This window comes from Cygnus atratus, chromosome 11 (genome assembly GCF_013377495.2).
Source record: "Cygnus atratus isolate AKBS03 ecotype Queensland, Australia chromosome 11, CAtr_DNAZoo_HiC_assembly, whole genome shotgun sequence".
Classification (NCBI taxonomy): Eukaryota; Metazoa; Chordata; class Aves; order Anseriformes; family Anatidae; genus Cygnus; species Cygnus atratus.
In genome coordinates, this window is record NC_066372.1 from 15,446,214 (window position 1) to 15,473,800 (window position 27,587).

Genomic DNA, 27,587 nt, shown 5'->3' on the forward strand with positions numbered 1-27,587 from the left:
CGGCCCCGCCGGGGGGCGGTGGCGGCGGTGCCGGGACGCGGAGCCGCGCTCAGCACCCCGCGGAGCGGCTCGGCACGGCTCGGCACGGCTCGGCCCCCGGAGCCATGCCGCTGCCGTGCCGGGGCTGGACGCTGGCTTTGCTCACGCTGCTCGTCGGCTTCCTCATCTTCGCCGACATCTCCGAGATCGAGGAGGAGGGCAGCGGGTAAGGAGCCCCCGCTCCGCGGCGCGGAGGATGGAGGAGGAGGAGGAGGATGGAGGATGGAGGAGGAGGAGCGGGGCTTGGGGAGCGGCCGGACAGTTTTCTTTGTCTCCTGCTCTGCCGGCTCCTTGAGCGCCCAAGTGGGCAGGGAGCTCGCTCCGCACCCCGCGCAGCACCGCGCAGCCGGCGGCAGCCCCGGGAGGGACCCCCCGGGACGCCCCCCCCAGCGGGACGGGACGGGACGGGGTGGGACGGGGAGATGGGGCCGGTCCCGGTCCCGTTGGGGACGTGGAGGTACCGGGCCGGGTCGGGCGCTGGAGCAGGTGCCGGTCCCCCAGAGGCACGGCATCCCGCTCCGGGTGGGGGTGCTGAGCCGGGTGCGGGTCCCGGTGGCGGTGCTGGAGCGGTGCCGGCCCGCTCCGGGGTGTTAGAGAGAGGTTGGAGAGAGGGGGCTGCGGCTCGGCTGGCGGTGGGGTGGTGGGGCTGGTCCCTGAGAGGGGGTTCGGTGCAGGAGGGCTGGGGATGGAGGGGCGAGCTGCATCCCGGGGGGCTCGGTGGGCAGCGCGGGGGGGTCCGGTGGGCGTGGTGGAGCGGGCACCCTGCACCCTGGGGCGGTGGGCAGGGGCCGGTGTGCAGGGGGCTGGGGCGAGGACCTGGCGGTGGGGAGGGAGAGAGGGAGCAGGGACGAGATTTGGAATGGGTGGGGGGTGATGGAGAGCACCGGGAGAGCTCACGCTGTTCGGCTGTTGGGTCGGAGGCTTTAGGATCGCGAACCACTCCTACCTGGGGCGTCCTGTATGGCAGGGACTAAGGAACCCTAAATCGGGGAAGAGGAGCAATGCCCCACCCGCCCCGTAAACCCCATCTCCGAAGGCTGCTTGGTAAATGAGGGAGCGAGAGGAGGAAGAGTGGAGAGGAGGGCTTGCGTTAACCAGAGGAACTCACTGCAGCAGCGTGGGAAAACAAGTCACATCACTGTAGGAACGGGGGGTGCACTTGTGGTGCCAAAATGGCACGGGGTCCTTCTTTCTGCTCAGGACTGGGTGGAATTTCCTGCTGTAGTACCTCAAAACAAATACCTAGCGCTTGGCTAAAACTGTAAATGAAATGCGGTGATGTTTGTCATTGTTTCATTGTTGGATTATGCTGGGTGCCACGGGCAAGAAGTGCTTAAAGGTCAGTAGCCTTGTCCAGAAACATCCAGCACCAGGCTGTAGGTTACCAGGCTGGGCGGATTATTGCTCCGCTATGGGCTGGCGCTACCTATATAATAAGAAAGGAAACGAAATGCTTCAGAAGCATCCTCCCCATCGGACAGGCTGCTCCGATCCCCTTGCTTTCCTCCCATCCCCTTTTCCGGCTTTTGCTCATTCTTCTCCCACCTCGCCTATCTGCCGCATCTGTCTGCTAGAACTTGCTGTGCCCTTATTGAAAATCTATTCTGTTTTGTTAGTTACTTGTCCTGCTCTTCACCCAGGTTCGTTAGGGACTCCCAGGTGTTTTGGGGTTTTGTTTTGTTGGTTTGTTCCCCTCCTCTCTTTTCTGTACATTTTATGGAAATTGGATGTTCGCTGCCTGCTTGTCTCCAAGCCCTGGCATCTGAGTTTGTTGCTGTAGTTCTCCAAGGAAGTACCGCCAAGCAGTTCAGCGGCAGAGACAGCAACAGGGTCAGATGAGTTCTGCAGAAATATCGAGCAGCCTCTTTCACACGGCGTTTCAGCAAGTGCGGGAGGTAACGTGGGCAGGAGCAGAGATCCCTGTGCCCCTGGCTCAGACCTGCTCACTGCCCCAGGGACTGAAGGAGGCTTCCTATGATCCGGTGCCCTCTGATACACGTGCATTAGTCCCAGACCAATCTATTTTCTCTATAGACAAGCTACCACATTGGCTGGGACACAGGAACACGCAGAGCAAAGGTGAGACTATATTTAGAAGTAACCACGAAGTAGGACAAACTGACCCTTTCTCCTCCTTTCTCCATTCCCACCCACATCTTTTCTCTTTTGCGTGTCTCAAATCCCTGAAGCGGCCCATGTTTGAGCTCCTTCATCCCAAACACAGCAAGGGGACAAGCTCTGTTCTTCGTGCACCCTAGGCTCTTAGCACGGGAGCCTGGCACAAGGGGCACCCCATCCATGTGTGCAGTCGTGATGGCCAACACGATGCTGTGACCTGGCTGAAGGGCATTGCTGGGGAGAGGTAGCAAAGTTGCAAAGAGTGCGACAGCCCGGGAGATGGTAAAGGTTTTTCAACTTCTGGGGCCACATGCTAGCGGCGTCTTTTTCAATCAGGACTTGTAGGTGAAGGGGACTGCGTGACAGCAAACGTTGACGACAAAACGTGTGCCGTGGTGTAGAGAAACTGCAAAGTTTTCTAGGAGCTCTCGGCGTGCCCAGAAGGGAACAGTTCCACCCTGCTGCAGGTTTGGAGGCTACTGGCTTTTTGTTCAGCTCTCTCCTAGGTCGGGAATATCCAGCTGGTGGATGGTTTAGCTCAGTGTCCTCCTCCCTGACCCCCTGTCACCACCTCAGTGGTCGGCATGTCCCAGACGGGAAGCAGGGGGAAGAGGCGGGCAGGGACCCCTGGCACCGAGGGGCTGGGAGCTGCAGGCAGGTGCAACTCTTTTCTTCTTTTTCCTTGGCATCGAAATACTCTCTAATTATTGCGAGGAGCGAACAGCTTGCCCACTTTTACACATACCCTGCCCCCTGCCTGTGATTTGGATTGTCTTTGGAAGGATCTGCCTCGTACGGGTAGGAACAGGGGGAACATACTTCTCTCACCTACAAATACTGAGAAATCGAAGAAAGAGAGAACAAAATGTTCGTTAGGTACAAAGTAAAAATGTAATATTACTGGCAAATGGACAAAAAAAAAAAAAATTCATGCTGTTTGCCCAGACAATAAGTTCCCAGCATCACAGGTGAAAAAGGGGGCTTGGAGCCGAGAGCATCTCTGTCTGGTGGAGCTTCCTGAAGAAGGAGACTCCTTAGGAAGCAAACATCTTTTGCTCCTCCAGATACTATTATCCCTCCTCCCGCAGAGGGGAGAAGCTGAAACAAAGAGGCTAAATGACAGTGCTGGGGCAAGGATGGAAACTCAGCAGTTTCTGGGTCCCGGCGCTGTGCTGCCCTCGCTAGCCCCTTCCTCTTGCCCATTTTGGCACGGACACCCCGCTGCCCGCCTGCCCAGGGCCGGTGCTCGGCGGCGATGGGATGCCAAAGGGGAGGTGGATGCGCTCGCCCTTGCTCCTGTCCCACCGTGGTGACATGTGGACGTTTCCAGCGGTGACATGTGGACGTTTCCAGCGGCGTGGCCACGTCGGTCCCCAGCAGTCACCCGCTTCCCGGCCGCTGAACTTTTCCTGCAGCCCGTTGGCGCCCGCCTTTCCCCACACTGCTCCGTGCACGGCTCTTTGTTTCCCCAGAAAGGAAACAAAAGAGGCGTTCGGGGCTGGCTTGGGGAACGCGACAGCAATTGCTGCCATTTCTTCATCCAGCCCAGGACAGGGGAGCGGGCCAGACCTCTCTTGCCTTCTGCGGAGGAAGACAAAGGAGGGGGATAATTATTGGGAAAGCGAGGGGGATAATTATTGGAAAATTCTGCTCCTTGGTGGCGGTTTAAAGGGACTCTTTGTTATGCATCTGCTGTAGCGGTTCTGCAGGGGTCCGGCTGTGTCCCGATTGTCTGTAGAGGGAGCTGGTGACCCACTGCCACCAGGTGACTTCTGGAATTAGCGTGTGAGCCATCTTAGGCAGCACTTGACACTTGATAATGGGTTGGACTTAATATGAGTCAACCTTTTTCTCTGCTGGTCCAGACCACGTGCCTTTCCATCCTGATTACAACAGGAATTATATCCTGCTCTTTGAAGTGATGAACTGGAGGATCAAATATCGCTGGCCTGCCCCGAAGCTTGTCGTCAAATCGCCGCATTTCCCTCTTGCACCCTTTCCTAACGCCTGCCTCTTGAAGTCTCGGGGGAGCCACAAAAAGGCTTCGCATCCTCTGCGGTGGCTGATGCGTTTGCTCTGAGTGGCCTGTAGCATGCTACAGTCATAACACTTCTTGTCAAGGCTGGTCCACCGACTATAAACATCCTGCTTGAGTCCTCCGGGCTGTGATTTATTGCGCCTGACCCGGAGTCAAAGACTTGCTCTACACCAGAAAGTTTTGCTGAAAAAAAAGTGCCATATTCTACCAACCCCGGCTTTTGTGTGCTCACACAGCGGGTGCGCAGGAACCAGCAATTACCTGGGTGGGCCTGGAGGAGGAATGCCTCTCCGCAGCACAGAGCCCACGGACACCAAGTAACTGTTCATGCAAATCAAGTCCGTGGAGAGACCTTTGTACTCCTTGGGTATGGCAAGGCTCTAACAAAAGCCCCGTGACGCATCGGGCTGGAAAATAAAAGCAATGTTGGAGCACTGATTTGAATGAGGAAATATTCGGTGTAGGCTTTGATTGCCACACTTCTGACAATAACTCAAGCAGCCCATTTCAGGTTGGCTGCATGCTCCCTGTCAGCACTGCTGTGGCACAGAAAAGCCCCATCTCCTGCAGAGCCACAGGGGCAGGAGGGCAGGGGCGGCTGCCACAAAATGATGTGCAAAACCTCCGTGCTGCTGCCTAGGGCAAGCTGAAGGGGATGAATCTTAGTTTATTTCCTCAAGCTGAGCTCCAAGGGAGTGCAGGGATGAGGTGTCCAGCAGCAGGGCTGGAGCAGCAGGATGGGAAAAACCAGCAGGACCCTGAGCTGTCCAGTGGAGCAAAGCAAAATCCAGCGCCAGGAACATAACCAGTCCCTCTGTGGGGTTTCCATTACAGCTGGTGAAAACTTCGGTCCAGTCCTACCTGTCTGCTGCTTGCAAGACCCCAAGGAGGGGGTTTCTGAGGTTGCCCATGAGGGGAGTGAAGGCAGCAGCCCTTTGGCTGCTTCTCCAACCAACTCTCCTTGAGCATGGAAGTGCCAGAGACGCAGCCGGTCCCAGCTGCAACAACCAGAGTGCTAAGGAGCGGAAAGCCACCCCAACAAGTGCTACAAGTTTCCCTTTCACCCAGGTGGGCTTTCTTTGTCCCATCACTAACCCTACAAATGCACCATTTAAATCTGGAAGGGAAGGGACACTGATAAAAGGCTCGTCTTTTTTTTTTTTTTTTTTTTTTTTTCCTCTTGTATTCTGTGCTCACATGCCTGCAGCAACCGTGGTTATTCTGCTTGGACATCTGTTCGTCTTTGCCTACCTGCATGCTAAATGTGCTTTAGATCCTCCAGAAAAGCATTTAATAGGAGCTCTTATACCTTTCCCTGGGCTTCCCAGTTATGAGTATTTTGGTTTTTCATCCCTAAGAGCAGAACCACTCAAATACATCTACAAGCACCGTTGCTATAAAAAACAGTTGTTTCAAAGCCAGGCTTCCTCTAATTGCCGCCATCATTTTACTTTCCTTGGGTCTGGGTCACCTTCAGCAGCAAGAAATAAACCCAAACCACAGTATTAGACAGTAATTATTTTGCTTTTTCCCTACTGCCCTTCCCCAGCTGCCTCTGGAAACCAGGGAATTCCCTGTCCCGGCAAATTTACCGTGGGAGCAGACTTTGAAGTGTCCTTCAGCAAACACCATGGCAGAGCAGGCTGGTGTCAGCAGCTCTGCCCGTCGCAATTCAATAGCAAGGGGGAAAAAAAAATAAAAAAGAACATCCTTACAGCTCTGTTTTCTTTGTGCTCCCACTGTAAATCTAAACAAGTCCTTTGCCTTGGCTAAGCAGCAGCCTTGGTGGTGGTGGCCTTGGGAGAAGCATCCTCAACAGCAGCACTGCTGGCACGCTGACATCGCTGGTCTTGCTCTTGACCATACACAGGTCTCTTGTTTGCATGGTGTTCAATTCATCGAGCTGGTTGCTTGTTCACGGGGTCAGCTCTTTCCAAAATTAAGCACTGGACTCTTGCTTGTTGCTACTGCAAATAAAGTCCTTGTCATTGCACATAGAAACCCACCGGGAATAGCACAAACAAACAAAAAAACCCACCGGGCTGGCCATCTGCATGCTGAGCATACTGTCCCTGCCCGCCGAGCACTCTCCGTATGCAGGGCTGCTTTTAAAAGCACGTACTGTCACCGTCACAACAAGATTTTGCCGTGCTCTCGTGGCCTCCCTCACTCAGACAGCATCACGGCAGGCTCCAGGCTGTCCCACCACCATCCGTCGCCTCCGACCGAGGTGTCACCATCATCCTTGGGAACATCAGCCAGCAGCTACAGCTGGGGACATATTTCCCCTGCTAAGGTTAAGCGTTGTCATCAGACATCCCCTGCACCTTCTCAGAAGCACACTCGACTGTCGCCCAACAGCTGCTCACTTGGTAATTAAACTTCTTCCCGCTGCTGCCTGGATCTCCACAGCATGGCTTTGTGAGCCAGGGGAGGGGAGAGGAGGCTGAGCTCTGAAACAACCAACATTTTTTCAATGTGTGGCATCTGGACACCATGCTTGGGGGAATAAGTCCTTGCATAGGTGGCTCCTTTGCTGGGGAATGCCTCTGATGGTGGGCAAATGGCTCAGGTGGTTGCTGGCCATGGGGTGCAGCTCTCACCTGGGCACTCCTGGTACCCGACATCATGTTGAGGATGCTCGTACAGAAGAACCACACCAAGAGAATGTCACTGCCCAGGAGAGGTCCTCAGCATCCACGCTGACAGTGGAAAAAGAAAGATGTGAGACCCTGAGTATCCCAGTGAGCCTGGGGACCTTCAATCATTTCCCAAGGTACGCAGCACCCACGATGCTACAAGAGCCACTGGGATTTCTGCCTTTTAGGACAAGGATGCTCAGGAAGACAGGATCTGCTGCAAGACTGATGCTCTACTGCTTGTATTCTCTGATAGCTCTGCTCAGTTGGCTGAAAAAATGATCTCGGGAAGAACATACAGTGTAGGCATGGTTTTTAAGTAGTGACACATTTCTCTCTCTCAGCTTTTTGCTAGGTCTTCCCTGGACTCTTGGTATTTCACCTTTTCCCTTCCAGAAGGGGAAAACGAAATCCACAGACAACACCCACACACCCGTCCCAAGCCCCTCTCTGGATGCTTTTATCCTGGTTCAACGGCTGCTTCTTTGCTGCCTGTTTCATTAATATACCCAAATAAGCTGAAGGAAGGAATAAGGTCTGCCGGTATGCAGGATGGGGAGAGGTGAAGCGTGTGACATTTCATCCCTGCGAGCACGTGAGCATTTTGTCTTTAGAGCAGTGATAAAACAGGAGTGTCACAGGGTAACGGAGTCGAGCCGTGCTGACATTGTGAGGAACGTGTGCGGATGTGAGACCTGACACTCTACAGGTGCAAGAGAGACAAGAGCCTGTGAGCCCTGGACCCGCAGACCCTGGGGGGCAGCAGGGACTGTCAGCGTGCTGCCAGCATCCTCCTGCCTCTCACAGCTCCTTCAGACACAGACTGGGATTTAGTGGTGATGCTCTGGTTACCCCAGCACCAAGGGATTCCCAAGCAGCACCCTGGTGATGTGCTGCGGACGTCCCTCCGTTTGCCTCGTGTCCTTTCACCTTTGGAGCTGTGCCTTTCCTGCTGCTTCTGCACCGGTTTTGTCACGTAAGCATTTCAGCCTAATTGGCTTAACCCTATTAAGCAATAGGTGTCTCTGTTTTGCAAACTCATGTGTCTCAATTCCTGTGCCCTCGGCGTACGCTGGCAATGATTGCACACAGTGATTTGCAGCCAGGCAGAAAGCTCAGGGCTAAACCCTGCTCTCATTTCCACAGGAGCTGATGCAGAGCTGTGGTTCTGCCTGGCACACGGGGCTGCTTCAATGCTGAGCGCCTCCAACCTTCCCCTTCCCTCGTGGGCCATGGGGTGGGTGAAGTGATGGAGGTGGGCCTGAGGCATGGAAGGAAGCAGCTAAATTAGAGAGGCTGGTTTGTACAAGACTGACAGACCCCCTTTTACTCAAGAAGGGTGATAGCAAGTGCTATGAGCGGCAGCAAGGCTGTCGGCTGGCACTTTGTCACCGAGCCGCCCAACCTTGCTCCCCAACCAGTGAGGCAAGGTGATGTTCCTGAATCCCCTGGTACAGGCACGATCTCTGAAATGTGGTCGTATGACTCGATAGAAAGAGTGGAACTTGGAGCTGCAAAAATAGCACCTGATATTTAGGAAGTTTTTGACACCCTGGCTGCCAAGCTGTGACAATATGAACAAGTGAGATTTTAAACACATCGAAGTGAGATTTCAAATGTCTCATCAAGATATATTGCAGGCTCTTTCATCCCAGCAGACAAATGCTTTAGAAATTTCCTCCAAATTAATCCCTAGAGAGGAACCTTGCTCGCCAGCAGAGTGCATGCTGGCAGGGCTGCCCAACGGCCACCACTCCTCTTAATCGCAGTCTCCTTCACACCCTGGCGTGAAAACCTCAAAAGCAACTGATGAAATGTCACCGGGAATGATGGGCAAATCTCAAATGTCCTGGCTCCTCCTGATATGATATAAAATGTGATATGGGGAGGTGAGTGAGAAATGAGCCTGGCAGCTGGGTTTCTGGTGCAAGGTGAAAACTGGGGTGGGCAGGCAGTGTTGTGTGCCAGCATCCCACATCCAGGGTCAGAAATGGGGTCTGATGCCATCACTTCTCACCCAATTTTGGCTTTAGTTTCTCATTTGGCAGTTGGCCGAAGGTATGGGCCTGACTCCCTCTGAATAGAGCATTCTCTCTGCATGTTTTGTCTCTTCTGCGATAACAAGAGCAGCTCATGGATGTGGATGGGCTTTGACATGCTCCCCTCAGAAATCAGCTGAGCATCCAGCGAGAAACCCCCAAGGGGACTTGCTGATGAATTCAGCCTTCTGCCAGTCTCAACACGAACCCCAAACTTCAGGGAAGAGGAGGGAGGGTTGAAGCCTGTGTCCTCGTCCCAGTTTTGCCGCGCTGGCCTGAGTGAATCCTGACCCTGAAGGCCCCTTCCCTGCGGACTCAGGGAGCACAGGGCTTAGCTCGATGACTGCATTTCTCTTGGTCAGCAGAACAAATTCGGTCACTTCAAGGGGCAGCCAGAGGACACGAGCCTGTCTCTAACATGGCGGTGTGTGGGTGCCAGACAGTCCCTGACACCGCCAGGTCTGGCCCACATGCATGCACGTCGGATTACCTATCATTGCGAGCATCAGCAGAGCTAAAGTGTGTCAGGTTTTGGAGGAAGGGGGTTGTCTAAGTGTTTGTGGTTCATTTCCAGCAACGGGGCAGCGTATGCCTTTCCCCAGGCTTTCTGGTGGCAGTGAGCAGGTCGGCCTGGCCTGCAGGGGGGTCTGTCAGCGCCCTGCTGGCATTGCCCAGGCCTGGCATCACGCCTGTGATCAGTTCCTGTGGCCTTCTGTGTTACATGTGCTTCCCCTCAGCTATCAAGAGCCATGCTCAGTGAAGGGCAGGAGGCATCTGCTCCTGTCCTGGGCTGTGGGCCCGTCACCTCCAGTGTCACAGGCCGAGCCACTTCCCTGTCACCATCCCAGCCTTAAAGCGAGGACCACAAAATGCACCTAATGCAAAAGAGGGCTGTGAAAACTCACTCAGTAGGTGTTACTCATTTGCACTGCTCAGATAAAACTGTGGCACTCTGAGCTGTCTTTCTGAGGAATTCGGGTGAATAAATTTTGTTTAACAATCCCGCTACGGGTTATGGAGCTGTTACTACCTCTGTTTTATGTGGAGGAGGGAGGAGAGGGGAGCTGGGGCAACCTGTCTCACCCAAGGTCAGGAAGGCTCTGGCAGTTTTTGCTCTACCAGAAATGCAAATGCAGCTGACTGGGTGCTTGGATGTGGCCGAATTGTGTAGCTCACGTATTTGGACCATCCATGCTTGTTGTGCCTGCTTCCCATGTGTCTTCTGCTCTGGGGAGAAGTAGGAACATGAGATGGGTTTTGTAAAATACCCGTGGAAAACACATTTTCAGATTTGTAAGCCTGCGAACAGGGGTGTGTGAAGCCTGCTTTTAGAGACCCAGTCACCCAAAGAGGCTGTGTGACCTACTTGTTCAGTCAGAACAGCTTTGATTCCATCTATTGAAATTGCTGGAAGCAAGACCAAACTGCACTGAGCAACAATTAAGAGCATCATTTAAGAAGTGGACAATGATGAAAAGGGAACCGAAAACCCTAAACAACCCATTCATAGACTGTGAATGAAAAAGTCTTTGCATACCTGGTTTGTCAGGAATTATTCATCCAGGAAAATTTGGACCTGAACCATAAGACATTTTTTCATTCTTCTCCTCTGATATATGAGTCAGTGTCACTCTAGAACTAAGCACAGAATATTTTGACCTATATAATATCTTAGATAGTCAAAATTCAGCTTGAAAAATCTTAAAGCAAAAATGAGAAAGGATGGCATAAGCCAGTAATAAGGCATTATCGCATATAGATGCAACTTATCGCTGGAAAACATCCAAGCCGAAGTCAAAAGAAGACCGTTTTGTAAATAATAGGATTAGGAAGCAAGTTGGTACTTTGTGGGGCTGGCTATACAATCAAACTGATAACAGCTAGATTAATAAAGCAATTCAATCTGAACATGCTGTAGCACTAGAAAGCTTTTCAAAATCAATGCCTATCAGTGCAATTTTAATCGAGGTTGGTCTTTGCCTTTTGAAGCCAAGAGATTTGAAACTCCAGGTCAGTGAGGTGTAATAAAAAGCATTGTGTTTGTTTGTTTGTTTGTTTGTTTAACATGTGCCTCTTAATTACTACCTTCCATTTCTTAAAGTTTTCCTCTTCCCAGGTGGGACTGGAGAGGTGGTATAACGATAGTGGCTTGGCTGCGTTGGTAGCTGTGGCAAACCTTGGAAAATACGGTGCTTGGCTAAACTGGGGGCATTTTAAGCAACTGGTGTGCCTGGCTGGTACCTGCTGGAGGGCTGAGAGAGACATCTGGGTGGGGGAATCTTCCCCATGGTATCACAGCTCTCATTGTCTTTGGTTGTACAAAGGGAGATTGTAGGGAGGGTGTCCAGAAGTTGCAGTGTAGGACAGGAAGGATCGAAAGGCCGGTGGTTTTGAGGTCACAGGAATGTTTTAGGGTTGACTGGACAAGTGGAGAGCTTCAGCCAAGTATCATGTCCCAGTCTCAGGCGATCTCTGTGGCTTGGAGAGAGAAACCAAGCCCAGTGGGGGGAGCAGCATCCCTGCCAGCATCTCAGGAGCTTGCGAAGAGCATCCTTGCTGCCTCTGGGCCAGATGCTGGCTAGCAGAGCCCTGCTCTCTCCTCCAATGCTGAGCTGTCCCTTCCAAGTTCATATATGACAGCAGTTCCATGCCATAATAGGGTACAGATCATATAAATACCCACCCAGGGAGGAAGGCAGCATTTCCTTGCCCTCTCGGGTGTCTGGACAGGGCAGCCACAAGAACACTTTGTGCTGTTTGCACTGAACGCTTTGTGCTCTGTTTGCATTGCACTGTTTTGAAAACTTTTGCTTTTCACAGCGGAGGTAAAATGAAGAGCTGACCTCTGTCCTCACTGCCTCCACACACAGCGAGCTGGGAGATGGGCTCCCAGATCTTCTTCCTCACATCCAGCATTGCCTGCCCAAGCACCTGCCTGGATTTCAGGAGAAAACATGCACAGAGCTGTCACTGGGGGCATGTAAAGCTTAGCTTGGATAAATGCTTTTGAATAACATGTTGTGATGCTTTGGATCAGTCCTGCTGTAGCCACAAAACATGGATGAGGTGGGAGCTAAGAGGTCTTCTCCACTTCCAGATTTCTGTGATTTTTCCCCCCCTTTCACAGAGATTGTGAACCAGCACTTATTCAGAGAGCAACATTTCTTTTTTCTAAGCCCTTAATCCAGTCCCTATCTCTCTTACAGCAAGTGTGAAGGAGTGTGAATCCCATTTGGAAGGCTCCTTCAGAGGAGACGTCTCTGAAAAGATGCGTGGTTTGCACGCTAATCCAGCCTGCTCCCACAACCCGCGGTGAACCCCATTAAAGCAGAGGCTTGTTAAATGCCAGTAGGCTCTAGGAATAAGCCAGTCCTGCTGTTCCCTTGATGCACCAAAAAAAAAAAAAAAAAGAAAAAAAAGGAAAGAAACAGCTCGCTAGCTCTCAGGTTTGTCAGAGGAAAAAGGAGAGTGTTGGAGGAAGAATCTCAATGGCTTGGTCGTAGATGGGCTCCTGCGGGAGGGAGGGAAGGGACAAACATCACAGCATTTCCAAGGGTTTAATATTATGCGAGGCTGAGGGTTGCTCTCAGCCTAAGAGGTTTACATCACGTCCCACAAGCCTGAAAATCTTTTTAATGCTGCCAAATGGTCATGCTCACTATTTCATTTGTGTCTAATACATTTGGGATCTTTTCAGGACTGCTAGAAATACCTGCTCCTGAGATACATTTTCATTAAGGTATATATTTCCAGGTAATAATATTTCTGCTGGAGAAGAATTTGGTTCTCTTTATGAGCGTGTTCATATAGTTAACTGTACAATGGAAACAATAAAATGGAGCAATGAGGACGTGGCAGCTAAAATGCATCTGCCACTGAGTGTCACCAGAAAGCAGGGGACAGATTCTTTGTGGCCTGCTTGAAAATAGCAAGCTAAAGCAAGAAGGGGCTCTGCAGACAGCTAAATGCAGAACAATACTGGGATTTGTTTAACCGAGGATTTATGGGCCATACGAGTGACATTGGTTTCTGAAGGGGCTCGGTCCCACCTATTTTAAATTATAGCATCAGTCCAGCGCCTGGTGCTGGAAACGTGGGCTCTCTGTTCCCACAGGTCCTGCTCAGGCAGGTCTGGTGCCCGTCCTCATGCGGGGCTGCCAGGTCGTGGCAGTGACAAGGCTGGCCCTTCAGGTCCCAGCTCCAGCTTGCGAGCAACTGTGGTGAGTTGGTCTCGTAGCTTCAGCCAGGTCACACCGAGGGTGGAGACCAGGGGCTTCAGGGCACCCGTGGGACTGGAGCGGGTTGGAACAGGGCCCTGGGTCTCTCTTGGGTCACTGGAAGCTGGGAGAAGGCACACGGTGAGGACAAGGTCTCTGCAAGTCACCCAGGAGGCCGGTGGCTCGTTTGGGATAAACGGAGACGTTGGGTGGTCTCAGTTTAATCCCAGGATGAAGCCAAAGGCATGAATCCTGGCCAGGTCATTCCATCAGTCCCCTGGAGAAGGACAGGGGGACGTCCCTTGTCAACCTGGAGTTGGAGGAGACCTTCTCTAGGCACAGCTCCGACCTGAGGCGTAAAAAAAAAAAAAAAAAAAAAAAAAAGTTGAGATGTATTTAACGCAACCTGTAGGCTGCACGCTGCTTTGACAACAGAGACCAGATGTCTTTGATGGCTGGTTAGAGAGCGCAGGTATTATTAATTGGGTTGGTTAGGAGCTTTTCGCTGTAATGGTTTTACGGTCGCAGTAGGGCAGCAGCGACGACGGATGTGAAAAGCCCTTCACAGGCATCAGGACATCTCCGTTCTGGATGGGGTGAGATGCGAGCGGTGGCTCAGTTCAGAGCCCTTCGGAGCAGGATCTCTTGACTGTTGAACAATGCTTGGCGAAGAGGAGCCGGGTTTATAAATAATGCATTTCCTTTGTCTTGCAGGAGTTCTGGAGGCAGAGGTACAATCAGATCAGCTGTGAACAGCTTACATAGCAAATCTAATAGGTTTGTAAATTAGATTTTGTGTTCATTTGTTTTTGCTGTAAGGCAGCTATTAATCTGCTTCTCCTCTTCACTGGATAGTGCTGGTCTTATTTAGCAAATGTATCTGTTTCTTTTCACTTCTGCTTTGCATTTTCTTAATCGTTTCTCTCCCTCCTTCCCCAGCTCAGTGCAATAATCATTTGCAAATAACCAAGGATCTGCAAGTTGCGGTGATTGAGAGAATGAGAGAGAGTTACTTATTGTGAAAATAAGTCAGTGATAGAGTTGCCATTTTCGTAGTTTACTGTGTGCTATTAGGAGAGAGAGAGCTTGCTTTGACATCAGAACGCCATTCGGTTTTATCGTAATGCAGTTCAGTAACGTCGCTCCCTTGCAGAGTCATTTCATGGCATCACAGCCTCACTCGGTGCCTCTCTGTGTTATTTTTATGGTGATGTTGTGTCATCCCAGCGCTGCCAAGTTGTAAAGCCCAGCGACACCACGCAAGAAAGAAAGAGCTGTGCCATTCCGCGACAATGTCGCAACACATCATCAAACACAGAAAACGGAAAAACAACAACAAAAAAATCATAGTTATTCCTCAGATTCCTTTACCCTATTTCCTTTAAGATTTTTGACACCTCATCAGTAAGCTTTGCACAGCATGAGATGAAATAGCAAAATGCACGATGGGAAACAACCTCCACTGGAGGCAGCCTCTGGAGAAGGTCCCGTAGCATTTGGTATGTACAAGCACACACAAGGACACTGACATCCAGCCTTTATCAACACATCTCCCTTCGTTTCTGCAACACTACATAGTTTGAGATGTAATGTGTCCTCAGGAGCACCAGCCTTGGGCTGGAGATGTGCTCCCAGGAGCTACACATTGCCTTGAGCCTGGGCGATGAGCTCTGCCCCGTCTCTCCCTCTTTTCCCACCTTGGGCTTTACCTGCCTTTTATAAATGTATTTATTTACAAACTGTTCTCCGTCTGGAAAAAACCCTTTGCGCTACAGAGGGAGATTCCCTTCAGCTGGTAGCAAGTGCTTTGGCTGTGTGTTTTTCAGAGCGCTCTGAAGTGTGAAGGCTTTTTCGGGGCTGCAGACACATGCACAGCTTCTTGATGAGATGTTTGGGTATTCTCTTTGGAGGGCGGCTGGCTGAAATCAAATATGCAGAGGCTCCCTTAATTTATGCCATTTGATGTAAATTGCACTGAACTGCTGGGGCCTATTTGCCTCTTAGAGCAGGGATTAAAAGCTGGGGTCTCCCAGTGATCATCTCCAAACCCCAGCATGAGTGTATCTGGCTGTTTCTCATCCCCCTGCTCATTTCTGGGCATGGAGCAGACAGGATGGATGCTGAAATCATTTTGTTCTTTTTCAACGGGGGAAAAAAGTTACCAAGAAGCCAATCTCCCCCTGTTTGGGGTCTTCGTAGGGAGTACCCAACCTCACAAGCAGCACCCAGCAGCTCAATTAATTCATTTCTCCATAGGGTGAAGAGCAGGTTGTGCTTCCCTCTTGAGGTTTTTACCTGTCCCAGGAGCTGAGGGGCTCTGCTTCGGGGTGCAGCCCATCTCTTGGTGACATTTGGGGCTCCGCAGGGCTGTGTGTCTCGTCTGCCAGCCTGTCTCTGCAGTGTGCTCTTGTTTCCTATGCATGCGCTTCTCCAGCTCGATGTGTACAATTGTGTTTTCTGTAAACCTGTAAGTATGTGTTTGTGTGAGCGAGCAGGTATTTAAGGATCTGTGTCGGCTTGAGCGTGGCAGAATACAAACAGGCTTTCAGTTTTCGTTTAGGTAATAACTACAATTTTGCTTTTCTGATGAAGTTTGAATTCCAGCAGCCACAGCTGAAGACAGTGATTAGAAATGCCATTGGGATGCTAACGGATCCTGTCTCTCTCCCTCGCCCTGTCTTTCTTTTCTCTAGAGCTGAAGTAGTAATAAATGACTCTTCGTCTCCAGCTGTTGTTGACAGAAGTAATGAAAGCATTAAGCACGACATTAAACCAGCCTCATCCAAATGGAGACACAACCAGACACTCTCTTTGAAGATCAGGTACTGGTAATTACCTATAGGACAAGAGACAGATCTGGTCCTCTCCAGTGCAAGCTGGCAAATTGCCTCTGTATATCATCTAAAGAAGTCAAGGAAGAAATAAAAGGCTTAGTTCCTGCTGAGCTAGACTTCATATCTGTAAGCGATCACTTGGAAATGAGTTCCCGGCTGAACCAGCTGGCCCTGCAGCTGTGAAACGCGGAGCATTTGAGCCCCCAGTTTCCAGGCCAAGTGCAACTGGTGTGCAATGCTGGTGTGCCCCGGGGGGAATGCAGAGACCCCACTGATGGTGGGCCAGCCATGGTAGCCTGCTGGAAGGGCTGGATGGGGCTGGAGAGGGCATTGAGATGGAGACAGCTGTTTGGAAGCTGTTCCTGCAGGGCAGGCAGGAGACAAAGAGTTCATCTTCTGTGTTACCCAAATTCCCTCTGTACCTGAGCTGATGGGGCCGTTTTCTTCCCTGTCCCCAGGAAACAGATCTTGAAGTTCCTGGATGCAGAGAAGGATATTTCGGTGCTGAAGGGGACGCTGAAGCCGGGGGACATCATCCACTACGTCTTTGACAGGGACAGCACCATGAACGTCTCGCAGAACCTGTACGAGCTGCTGCCCCGCACCTCGCCCCTCAAGGGCAAGCAGTTCCCCTCCTGTGCCATCGTGGGCAACTCGGGGGTCCTGCTCAGCAGCGGCTGCGGCCCCGAGATCGATGCACACAGCTTCGTGATCAGGTAGGGGCCGCATCCTGCCATGTGATGGGTTTGGGGGATTGGAGAGGTGCAAGCATAAAGTTCATCAACGCAAACGCCCTGCTGAGAACTCCTCCAACCACTGCCAAGCGCTCCTTGCAAACACAGCTCATGCCTTCTCACCCTGCTGTCCCCAGTGCCCATGTCCTGCAGTCACACTGCCCCCACAGACCTGCGGTAGCAGGTCCCGATCTCCACCGAATTCCCTCCAGAAGATGCTCGGAGTGCAGAGGAGGAGCACACCAGCCCTCCCATCCATCCCCAGCACCTGTGTACATCCGCTAGCTGAGGGGCTGTGGGATCCCGCTGATGATTTATGTATGTGCAGACATTTGCTTCCTGGCAAGTCTATTATGAAGACAGCCCAATCCATCAGCAGCTCACGGAGGCAGTCCCCTGCGTGACCTGGGGACGAGGATAATGTCACCTCTGCCCTTGCTCACGGCCAGCTGCTCCAGCCTGGCTGCCGGCAGCTCCCTCCTGGCCACGGGGGACTGGACCCGTTTGCATCCTTAAACATAACCAGAGAGAGCAAAGGAGAAAACAGCTTGTTGCTCTTCTGGCAGGGTTTAGGGAGGGGTTTCATGTCAGGCAGCAAAGTTGCAAGAGAAAAGTTTTGCTGGGCATAAGGTTGGGTAGGACTGGGATTTGGAATGAAGTCTCCCCAGCCACGTGTGCTAGTGCAGGGCTGGCGTGGACGTGCTCTTTGAACCATACGTTAGCCAAGCCACCACTCAAAACTGCATCCTCACGAGGAGGTTTTCTCCAGGCGGCTTTTTCAGCAGGGCTGGCAGTGGCCAGCAGTGAATGGGGTCTGCGTCCAGGACACGGCTTTGCTCTTCAGACCCAATGTTTATTTTAAGCCATTTGACTCCTGCAGCGAGCACATCGGATGGGCTCCAGGGCCCCACATGCCGCTCGCTGGGTTTTCTTTCCATTATTTCCCCATCTGCAAAGTGGGGAAAAATAGCAGTGATGGCTGATTGTCGAGACAGATGGTTAAGACACAATTCCTGCTTGTTAAATACTGTAAATTCACTGTAAAACACCACTGGAGAGCACAGTGTGCTCTAGGAACCCCCCACAAAACAAGGGGGATTTGCTGGCGGTTTATCCCACAGCTCCTCCATCCTCATCCCTCACAGGAGCACCGGAGCCCCTACCCGCCTGCACAGCCCCAGAGGAGGCAGCAATTAAAATGATGGAATGAGACTGGGTTTCTGAAGGTCACAGGCTCCAATCAGCCAAACCCTGTGGAGTCCAAGTCCTGTGGCACCCACCTCCTGCCGGTGTCATTGTCACTGCTGGTGCATGTTTCACCTGGGGACATCTGCCAGCCTGCCCGAGCTGCTGCTGCTGCTGCGGGGCGCGCAGGCACTTACAGAGGCGAGCATCTTCCTTGCGTGGGAAAAGCCATTTCATTTCAAATCTGCTGTGGCAGCAAACAAGGGAGGTTTGTTGCTCTGTGTTATTTTTGAACTGCACCAGCAGCAATACAGACCGTACAAACCCGCCCACCAGTTACACGCAGCATTAGCATTGCCCAGAGGAACATGCACACGCGTGCCAGCGTACTGACATAGCTCATCATTACCAGGTGAGAGCCTCTCTAATTTATTGCAAAGCCTCATTCTTCTTCCTTCCCCTTCCACAAAGTGAGGGCAAACGGGCACATCTGTCACTGCCCCAGCTTTGGGCATCACCCCCACAGTATTTGTTAGTGCCCTATCTCATATCCATTGCAGAGGGCTGTTCAGTGTTTCCCCTCGCAGGTGCAACCTGGCCCCCGTCCAGGAGTACTCGCAGGACGTGGGCATGAAGACGGACCTGGTGACCATGAACCCATCGGTCATCCAGCGAGCCTTCGAGGACCTGGTGAACGAGACGTGGCGGGAGAAGCTGCTGCAGCGCCTGCACAGCCTCAACGGCAGCATCCTGTGGATCCCGGCGTTCATGGCCAAGGGGGGCAAGGAGCGCGTGGAGTGGGTGAACGAGCTCATCCTGAAGCACCGCATCAACGTCAGGACTGCCTACCCCTCGCTGCGCCTGCTACACGCTGTCCGAGGGTGAGAGCACGGTTGATGCGCTCGGAGCCAGCATTTCGTGAGCTTCCTGAGCTGGGTTTGTGCTGGAGGCAAACAGCACGAGCTGTTTCTTCTGCAGACCATGAGGAAGACTCCATGAGCCGTGGCTGGGCCCTAAATGAGAACCGGAGACCACCTTGCAAGCGGGGGGCTCCTCGCTGGGCTGAGCGTGAGGTCTTCTAGGTGTGCAACAGAGCCTGAATCTGATGGTGCTTTGCTGTCTGTAAGCCTGGATGTCACCACAATCACTCCCCATCCTACTGTTAGGGCTTTCCTAGGAGAAATGGGTGTGTGCTGGCTGGTGACAAGGCTCGTCAACTTGGGCTTGAGTCACATGTGGGGACATCACCCAGCTCCTCACATCAGGGAGCTGGTGGTAGCTTTGAACAGCAGAGACCCAATAGTTCCTGAGCAGTTCTTGCATAGCCCATGTGCTCCTGTAATGCTGCTAATTGCAGTGCTCATCTTAAATGAACTTCTAAGGCAGGGAAAGGTCTGATGTGGCCTAGTCCTGCTAATCAGGTAAATAGGCTCAGGTGATGGTGAATGGATGTGTTGGGAGGGCAAGAAGGGGTTGCTGCAATTTCAGGAGTGTGGAAGGCACAGCTGGAGGGTACTGGGGAGGTTATAAAGAAAGGGAGCCCCAGGGGTGAGACTTCTACACGAATGCCTTGGGGATGAGGTAGGCTCTTGCTTTATTTCTCTGGGGTAAGAGATCATCTGTTAGGTATTTAGGGAGAGCAGGCAGGTATTTAGGGAGAGCAGGCAGGTGGTGGCTTGTGCAGGAGGTGGCTTAGTGTCAGCCCCTTTGTAGCAGCAGTTCTCCTCTCTCATCCAGACTCCAACCTGTTGCTCTCCCAGGCTGGGAATTCATTTGAGCAGGTGATGCTCCCCCCTCTAAGCCTCAGCACTAACAGTTCTTGATTACTTTGGGCATTTCTTCCCCTCTGCACCTTCCAGCCTGAGCTTTTTGGATGGGTTGCTCCCTGCTGGCATTGCCTCGTGCCAGCACAGGGGGTGGGCACAGGGCAGGCCCTGGGGGTGCTCTCGGGGTGGTTTCCAGCACAAGCCAGCCTAAGCTGGGCTCTGGCGTCACAGTGAATCCCAGGCAGCAGTAAGGCGTGAGGACAGCTGGGTCTGCCCTCCAGTGACTGTGCTTGAGGCTTCCCTGGGCCTGAGAGGCATTTTACAGAAAATGCTGGCTTTGAGGTAAAGAAAGGGAAGGAAAATGACACCACAACTCATGTAAAAGGGGGGGAGGGGGGGAAATAACCCAAATTCTGAGCTATTCCTAGCTGTAATTGACTTACTTTCATCTGTCAAAATAGAATTAAGCTCCTGTAATAAGCCCTTTAAATCAACAGGCTGCTAATCCTGTGCTGGCAGCCGCTCCCGGTGCCAGCACCTCCCCACAGGAAGCTCTGTGAGGGTCTGGTGGGGCCAGGCACTGCTCCTCAGCTCCCCCCGGGATGAGAGGAGGGTGCCCCAAGCTGCTCGGCTCCCCTCCTCACCAGGGGAGCTGTTGCCTGCCCTGCCCTCCTGCTTATCAGCCCAGCAGCAGGAAAACGAGGATGCTGTTGATTAATGATTACCAAAACATATGGTGCAGTTTGGGATGAGGAAGGAGTCTTTCCCTAAGTCAAACTGACCAGAATGACTAACAGTTTAGTTATTTACCTTCTTTGATACTAATTTCTACAATCATCATGTATTTTTTCTTGATGAACTCCTAGCTGTTAGAAGGGCATGGTCTCCAATAACTTCTGCAGTCCCCATCTCTCTGAGGAACATGGTAGTTATAGCATTAAGCTTTTTCTTTGATGGATCTGAGATTTGTGAAATTAAGACACCGTGTGGAGTGTAGCATGCAGCTGAGAAACAATAACCCACAAAGCCTTCTGAACACCCTCTTGCACTACAGTGATAGCGTTGTCCCTTCTACTTTGCTGCTTTGCTGGATAGAGCTACCTTTGATTTATAATCTATCCTAAGTTGTTTTAGAAATCACAAAGAAATGAGGAAGGTCTTTCAGCTAAGAAACTCTTTTAAGTATTTTCCTTTTTTTTTTTTTTTTAAGAAATTGCACTTTCTACACAGCCTAATGTTATCTCAGCCAACTTCAATTCAGCTACAAAAGCTTTGCCTTTACTGTTCTTCCTTCACTTCCAGAGAAATACATTTGTAAGTTCTTGACTCTTCCTTGAACCACGGAATTTATTGTCCTGCTCTGCTTTCCCCCAGACCAAAATGCATTTCCGTGGCAATTGAACATTTCTTCCTATAATTTGCAGTGCATTTGGGGCACTTGTAGAGCGTCCATCACTGAGATAAATAAAAAGCATTTTGTTTTTGTCGTCCTTAACAGCATCGTGTGAGACACCACCTTCCCAGCTGTGCTGGTGCCTTGAATGTTTGCTGATAGGCTTTGTGTCGGTGGTTCTGGATAACCAATGCAGTAGGACAGAGGCTCTTCTCTCACAGTTAAGCTCACCAGCTCCACTCCCTGCATGCTGAGAAGGGGGAGAGCCATCAGCATTTCGATGGAGGGGCTCAGAAGCAAATTGTCAAAGTGATGGAGCAGAATTACTGGCTAAGGAGCCTGTTGCCAGTGCCGGCTCCATGCGTTTTGGGGTGCATGACTCACTTCTGAGACATTCTCTGAAATGTCTCCTGAGTGATGCTTCTGGCAAGCGTGGTGCTCATCTTCTGGCTGGGAAGCAAGCGAGCCCATTATAAGTCGTCTGTTAGTGTCTCCAAAAAGCCTTGTAATCCCTATTGCCAAGCAGCTTTTGTTAGAGAAATAACATGAAATGCAGGAAGTGGGGGGAGACAATTGTGTCTGGAGGTCTGACTATCACCTCTTGTGGAGAATTCATGGGCACGTTTCAGTTCGCCTTGTATAATCTAGTCTAGCACTTCTCTCTGTGTCCATCACAAGGGTCTCTTGGCTGTAACCAATTCTAATCCCATCAGATTTTATTAAGAGCTTCTTTAAAAAAAAAAAAAAAAATCAGTAGATCTTCCAGCTCCTTGGCTCGCTCTCCCATTAGGTTTACCATTCAAGCAGCCGTGACAGCTCGCGTGTGCTCTCTGTGACAGCAATCGCCTCGCTTGGCGCCCACAGCTTTCATAGCACAGCTCTGCCACGCGTCCTCAGAAACACAGCTTGGTGGGACATAAGGTGGGTTCATCCTTGCATCAGATCTCTCTCTGGGTCCTCACACCTGAATAACATCTAAGTAAAGCCGTGTGTGGGTTAGATAAGCGGTATCACAGGAAGGAGCGCTTGTGCGGGCAATTATTCTCGCCCCTTCTGCACGAGCAAATGAGGCACACTGTATCCAAGCTGGTGTCTGTCTCCACCATGTCCCCATGATGCTTGGTTGGTTCCAGTTAATCAGGAAGAAGATTTAGGTTTTCCTTTGTAAAAAGAAGGGGAGAAGCATAGGAAGGAAAGGGTAAAGAAATAGTGATCCTCTTCCCAGTTACATTTCTCCTGTCTGGGGATGGCTCAACTTATGGATGTTGAGTACCCTGTGCGTTCAGACGGGCATCGCGGTTACACAGACCTGCGTAAGGACTCAGTTATTCATCTGTCACCAATCTTCAGCCCCTCAGCATCAATTTCCTTGTGCTGGGACACTACAACCCAAGCTCCATCTCCCCCTGCATGTGCCGTGTCAGGACGTGGAGGCTTGGTTTGGGCTGGGGATGAAGCCCAGCTCCGGGTCCAGCTTTGGGACTCTCAGTGAGGACCTGAGGGTCAGCCCCCATCCAGCACGGATCTGGTCACTGCGTGGTTATTTTGTGGGAGGTGCAGGAGGAAACTGGACACATGGACAGATGGATAAGAAGATATCGCTGTCCCCCGGGGCTCCAGCACTTCATCTCCTCTCTGTGCTGTTCCCTGCTGGTCCTGTCCTGGCGTGCAGCAGTGGGAGCACGGGGTGCCAGCAGGGTGCTGATTGCCTTCAGCCAGCCTCTCGTGAGCGTTAATGGGAGCAGGATGTGTGTGGCAGGCAGATAATGTGCTTCAGACACTCAGGGGCTAGCACCTCCACAACAGCTTGTGTTTGTATCGCACTTGTACAAATAAGCTGTTTTAAAAAGGTCTGAAATTGCATTATTTCAGCTATTCTGATTTGTATCACAAAATAATGCGGCTGATGCTGCTGAAACTTGATTTCTTCATTGGCCTGGCTTTCTTTTACTCATTTCATCAGCGTGATAGATTTTCTGTTTATTTTATCCTGCAGTTTAACCCTTGCCTGGAGGGTACACGTTGCCTGAGGGTTTCCTCAGATGCATCAGGAGGTGATGTGCAAGCCCAGGGCGGGATCCTGCCCTTGCTAATGATCCCAAACACTGCCTGCAGGGAGGAGTCGTGCACCCAGCATTTCGGCACGAGCTGGGGCCAGACTCTGATCCCCAAATTCAGTGCACAGGGCGATGCAGGGGGAGGATGAGCGCTGTCAGTCCCTCCAGATGCAGGTGGGAGCTGGTGCTTCCTATGGGTGGCTTCAGAGCGTTTCCTCTCCAGAGGGATTCCCACTGGGTCTCGAGGGCTGAGCCACGCACCAGCAGCAGCACTGGGCAGTTCTGCTCAGGAGACTTCTCAGAAACCTTCTGGGAAAATGGTGTTGCTGTCATTGCCTCTGTGTGCTGGAACTGTTACATTTTGCCTGGGTTTTGGGGAGGAGCAGCACTTTTCCCAGTGGCCAGAGGGCACTGGTGAAGTCTCTTTTGCAAGACACCTGATCTGTCCGTGGCGGATGGTACCCAGTGAGGAGAAAGCACAGGGCTCTGAGCTGCTCCTTCCAAAACCTCTGTCCTTGGCTAGCACCAAGTATCAGCTCGGATAGGTGCTCAGCCCTGTGTCTGGGCTGCTCCCTTACAAAAGATGGCCTTGATGCTCTGGTGGCATTTTCCATCTGTTGTTATCATGCTCCTCCAAACAAGAGCTGTCTCAGGCAATTCCTGCCTGGCAGCATTATGGCTCCTATTCGTAGCTGCATCCCACTCAGGTGCCAGACCATCTCTGTAGCTGCTTACACCCCTGAGGGTTTGTTTACGCCACTTCTGAAGGAGGTCGGCGCTTGGAAGGGCTCTGAGAAAGGAGGCATTGAGTTTCAGGACTGCTCTTTGCTCTTCTCTTTTAATTGCTGTCTCTTTCCATAAAATGTTGCAGTTAATAGTTATGGTGATTGGTGTAGCCAATTTGAAAAATAATTACTGCCTGCTTCAAGATTATCTTTCCTCCTAATTAAAATCCCGGACCTCACATATTAAAGGTGTGCTGTTGACACAGCATCCCATGTGCGCCCAGACAACCTCATTTGGATTTACGGAATTAATTAGGTTTTATTTCCATCCCCAGCTGTTCTCTCCTGCACTGGGGATGTGGCCATTGTCTCTGTTGGCCAGTGGTGGGAGAGACGAGAGGGAGATCGTCCTGCACTCCTGCCACAAACGGGTCATTAAAAAGTGTTCCACAGCACTCACTGGAGGTTTTCCACCTGAATTGTGTAAGAAGCAACTTGCAAGTGCTGTGGTGTGACCTGTGGTATTGTTTGGACATTACATATTAGGTATGGTATCTGTTATTTTCATTCTGAGCATCTGAATTGTCACTGAGCCCCGCTGTGATGTTGCAGGAAGGTTTGGAGTGCCCAGTGGGCATGTTGGGTTGTTTTGGCAGATTCCCTTCCTGCTGTGGCTGGGAGGGCTCCTCGGAGTGCAGCCCCTATCATTTTTGTCATTCTTAATATATCACAAAAAAAAAAAGTCAGCATTTCAGGCAGGCTGGGCAGGCACCCCAGTAGCTTGCTGTGGGGTGCCCTCAAACGGAGGGCTGCATCTTCCCCCAGAGCCACCCACAATGTGACAGCTCCTCCCGGGTGGCTTCCCTGCCGCAGGAGGATACCCTAATCCAGCATTAAACAGCTGTGATAACCTCCCATTTCTCTATGCACATCAGGGGTCTGATGTGATTCCCCTGAAGAAATCAAGGAATCTGTCTCGCAGCCACCTGTGGGATGAGGCAGTGGCACCACAGCAAGCTTTGCTGTCCCCATAGCTCAATCCCTGGGCAAGCCCAGAAAAGGCCAATGGTGACGCTTATTCTTGCTGTTTTCTCCCCACTTTCTTGCTCCTATTCCATGCTGGGTGCTGAGGAGAGGTGTCAAGCAAGGAGGAAGTCCTTCCCCAAACACTGCACTCGTACTTCACTAAAGCTGCGGGCTCCTGGCCAGTCCTGGGGCGTTGGACCCCCATGAACCCGCCCCCCCCCCCCCTTTCTGTGCATGCCTCTGGAATTTGATTCACCAGAAAAGTCAATTTTCCTCTTATCTTGCTGAGAACAAGCAAGTACATTTTGTGCCTTGGTTGCTAAATTTTAATGGCTTTCGTGAAAAGCTAATTTGCAGGATTATGGCTCTGCTCTCCCGCGGGTTCCTGCTGTCTGAGCCCCAGACCCTCGGGAGCCCAGCGGGAAGCGTGAATGAGGAGCAAGACGTGTCCTGTGTTCAGTCACCTGCACCCAGGCCCTTTGAATTATCCATCACCAATAATCCACTGGCAGACCCCATGGCGAGGGCTTGAGCAGGCAGCAGTGGCATCAAACATGTTCGGGGAGGAGGGAGCGTGCCTGGGGACCTCTTCCACCCCCCCCAGATCTTCTCCTTTCTGATTTTGCTCCTCGACGGTGCTTTGCCGCTGAGCAAACCAGATAACTTGTCTGTGCAATAACACGCTGGGCGCTGGAAACTTCTTATTACAAGATGTTGATACTGCAGGAACTTTTATCAGCAGCCCAAAAAATACAGCTGCTGCTCCTTTCTGCTCGTGCATCACTACAGGATGCCTCCTTCCCCCTGTCTTTTCACCATCCCTCATAAAAACCAGCACAGCTTGCAACAGGGAGCGCATCTAGCTTGTGTATCGTGTGTTGCATGTTGCAGGATGTCCAACTGCATGTTTCATGAACTGATGTTGCAAAGCCCGGCGCCGTGTTTTGATACAGGGCCGCAGAGCGGTGGCTGTGTGTACCACGGGCACCAGAGCAGGTGTGTTTGAGCTCCTTCAGCCTGCTGACCCTTGATTCAAAGGCAAACGTTTTTACAGCCCTGTTGTGTTTACTGTCAGTAAAGTCTTCATTGATCAATGAAAATCATCAGCTGTGTGCGTGAGTGGCTGCTTCAAGGGGCTGCTGGAGTCTACTTGACGTGTGGATGGTTAGGTCTGAGGTATCGATCCCCTAGGTTGATTGGAAGATAATTGTAGGCTGAAGTACCGAAGGCCAGCGTTGTGAGCAATTTGTTTTTCGTAACGGATTGCCGAGACATGAGATGCTTCAATGCCATAGCAACACGTGTGGTGTAACCGCCAGACAGAGAGCGGGAGATGCTTATTCATGAAGCGATCCCCAGAGAGGCTTTCTTGGCATGGAGAACTCTTCTGCTAGTCAGAAACCTCTCACTTTGAATCACCAATATATCTCAGCCGGAGAGGGGGAAAAAATTCACAAGAGACGAGCTTTGTGTGCGAGCCCGGCTGCAGGGGCAATAACAGGCTTTCCTCTGCTGTCCTTTTGCAGGTACTGGCTGACCAACAAGGTGCACATCAAGCGACCCACCACCGGCCTCCTCATGTACACCCTGGCCACTCGCTTCTGCAACCGCATCCACCTCTACGGCTTCTGGCCCTTCCCCCTGGACCAGAACCAGCACCCGGTCAAGTACCACTACTACGACAGCCTCAAGTACGGCTACACCTCGCAGGCCAGCCCGCACACCATGCCCTTGGAGTTCAAAGCCTTAAAGACTCTGCACCAGCAGGGAGCCTTGAAGCTGACTGTGGGGGAGTGCGACGGGGCCACCACGTAGGGCGGCCCCCGGCCGCGTTCCTGCAGGCTGCACAACCAGGGCAGGCCGGGGAGGGGGCGGAAAGGCCGAGTGCGGCCTGGCGGGGATGGTTGTCTTTGTCAACGTGCAGAGCAGCGGCACAAATACATATACGTGGTACCTATATATATTGACCTGAGTATTATAACTGTTTGGTGTTCACCAAGGAAGGGGCAGGAGAGGCACGGGAGCATCCGGAGTAGCCGGCCCGGGCGAGACCTTGCACTCGCTGGGCTGGGAGCGGGCGTTCGACCGACGTCCGAGGCATGTGGTGGTGACCTTGGTTTTTGAGGGTATGTTAGGTGACGGGTAAACGTGAAGCCGTTTGTCGTGACTGGTCCGAGGTTGGTAGTTAGTTTGTTCGGCCAAGAGCGCCTGGTGCGCTGCAGCAAGGCACGTTCTTGGCTCTGTGCTCGTGGCGGGGAGGGAAGGGGCAGGGAGCGGGGTGGGCAGGGAAGGTTTGTTGGCGGCTCTCACAGCTGAGGAACACCCAGCGGGACCTGTCCCCTGCCAGCAGGGACTGGTGCCCAGCAGGGCAGCACACAGATCTGAGCGCAGCACAGCCTTTGGAGAGGCAAGGGAGAAGCCTCCAGGAGGTGGTGGATGAGCTGGGTGGACAGTTAGGAGGATACTGAGGATGAATTTCCTCATCCTTTCTTAAGGAGAGATATAGAAGGGAAGGAGCAGAGATGCTGGAACGTGGCAGGAAGGTTTTTTGCTGCAAACCAACGCCATTAGTATTAAGTGTCTTACTGTGCCCCAGTCTAAGACACTCAACATCTGCCAGGGCTCATGAAAACCATAAGTACATCTAGCTCTTAATTCCCAAAAACTACCTGCTAAGCAGCCTGACTTCTCTCCCCCTCCAAGAATAACTGCTGAAATATTGGTGATAGGCCTGAGACCCAGCCAAGCAGAAAGACCACAAGACTGCAAGGGACTTT

At 51.9% G+C, this 27,587-nt stretch overlaps 1 protein-coding gene across 1 annotated transcript; it reads left to right on the forward strand.

Moving 5' to 3' along the window:
* ST8SIA2 (ST8 alpha-N-acetyl-neuraminide alpha-2,8-sialyltransferase 2) lies at nt 1–26,771 on the forward strand. Its single transcript, XM_035554649.1, has 6 exons — nt 1–205; nt 13,805–13,867; nt 15,784–15,912; nt 16,383–16,640; nt 18,431–18,724; nt 26,337–26,771. The coding sequence occupies exons 1-6, from the start codon at nt 105–107 to the stop codon at nt 26,623–26,625; spliced, it is 1,134 nt and encodes a 377-aa protein (XP_035410542.1). The 5' UTR covers nt 1–104; the 3' UTR covers nt 26,626–26,771.
* Nucleotides 26,772–27,587: the final 816 nt, after the last annotated feature.

What these genes read in the sequence shown, in the direction of transcription:
- ST8SIA2 (XM_035554649.1), top strand. Translation starts at nt 105, where the DNA reads ATGCCGCTGCCGTGCCGGGGCTGGACGCTGGCTTTGCTCACGCTGCTC. An exon ending in TTACATAGCAAATCTAATAG is followed by an intron (nt 13,868 to 15,783) that starts GTTTGTAAATTA and finishes TCTTTTCTCTAG; the next exon opens with AGCTGAAGTAGTAATAAATG. An exon ending in GCACACAGCTTCGTGATCAG is followed by an intron (nt 16,641 to 18,430) that starts GTAGGGGCCGCA and finishes TTCCCCTCGCAG; the next exon opens with GTGCAACCTGGCCCCCGTCC.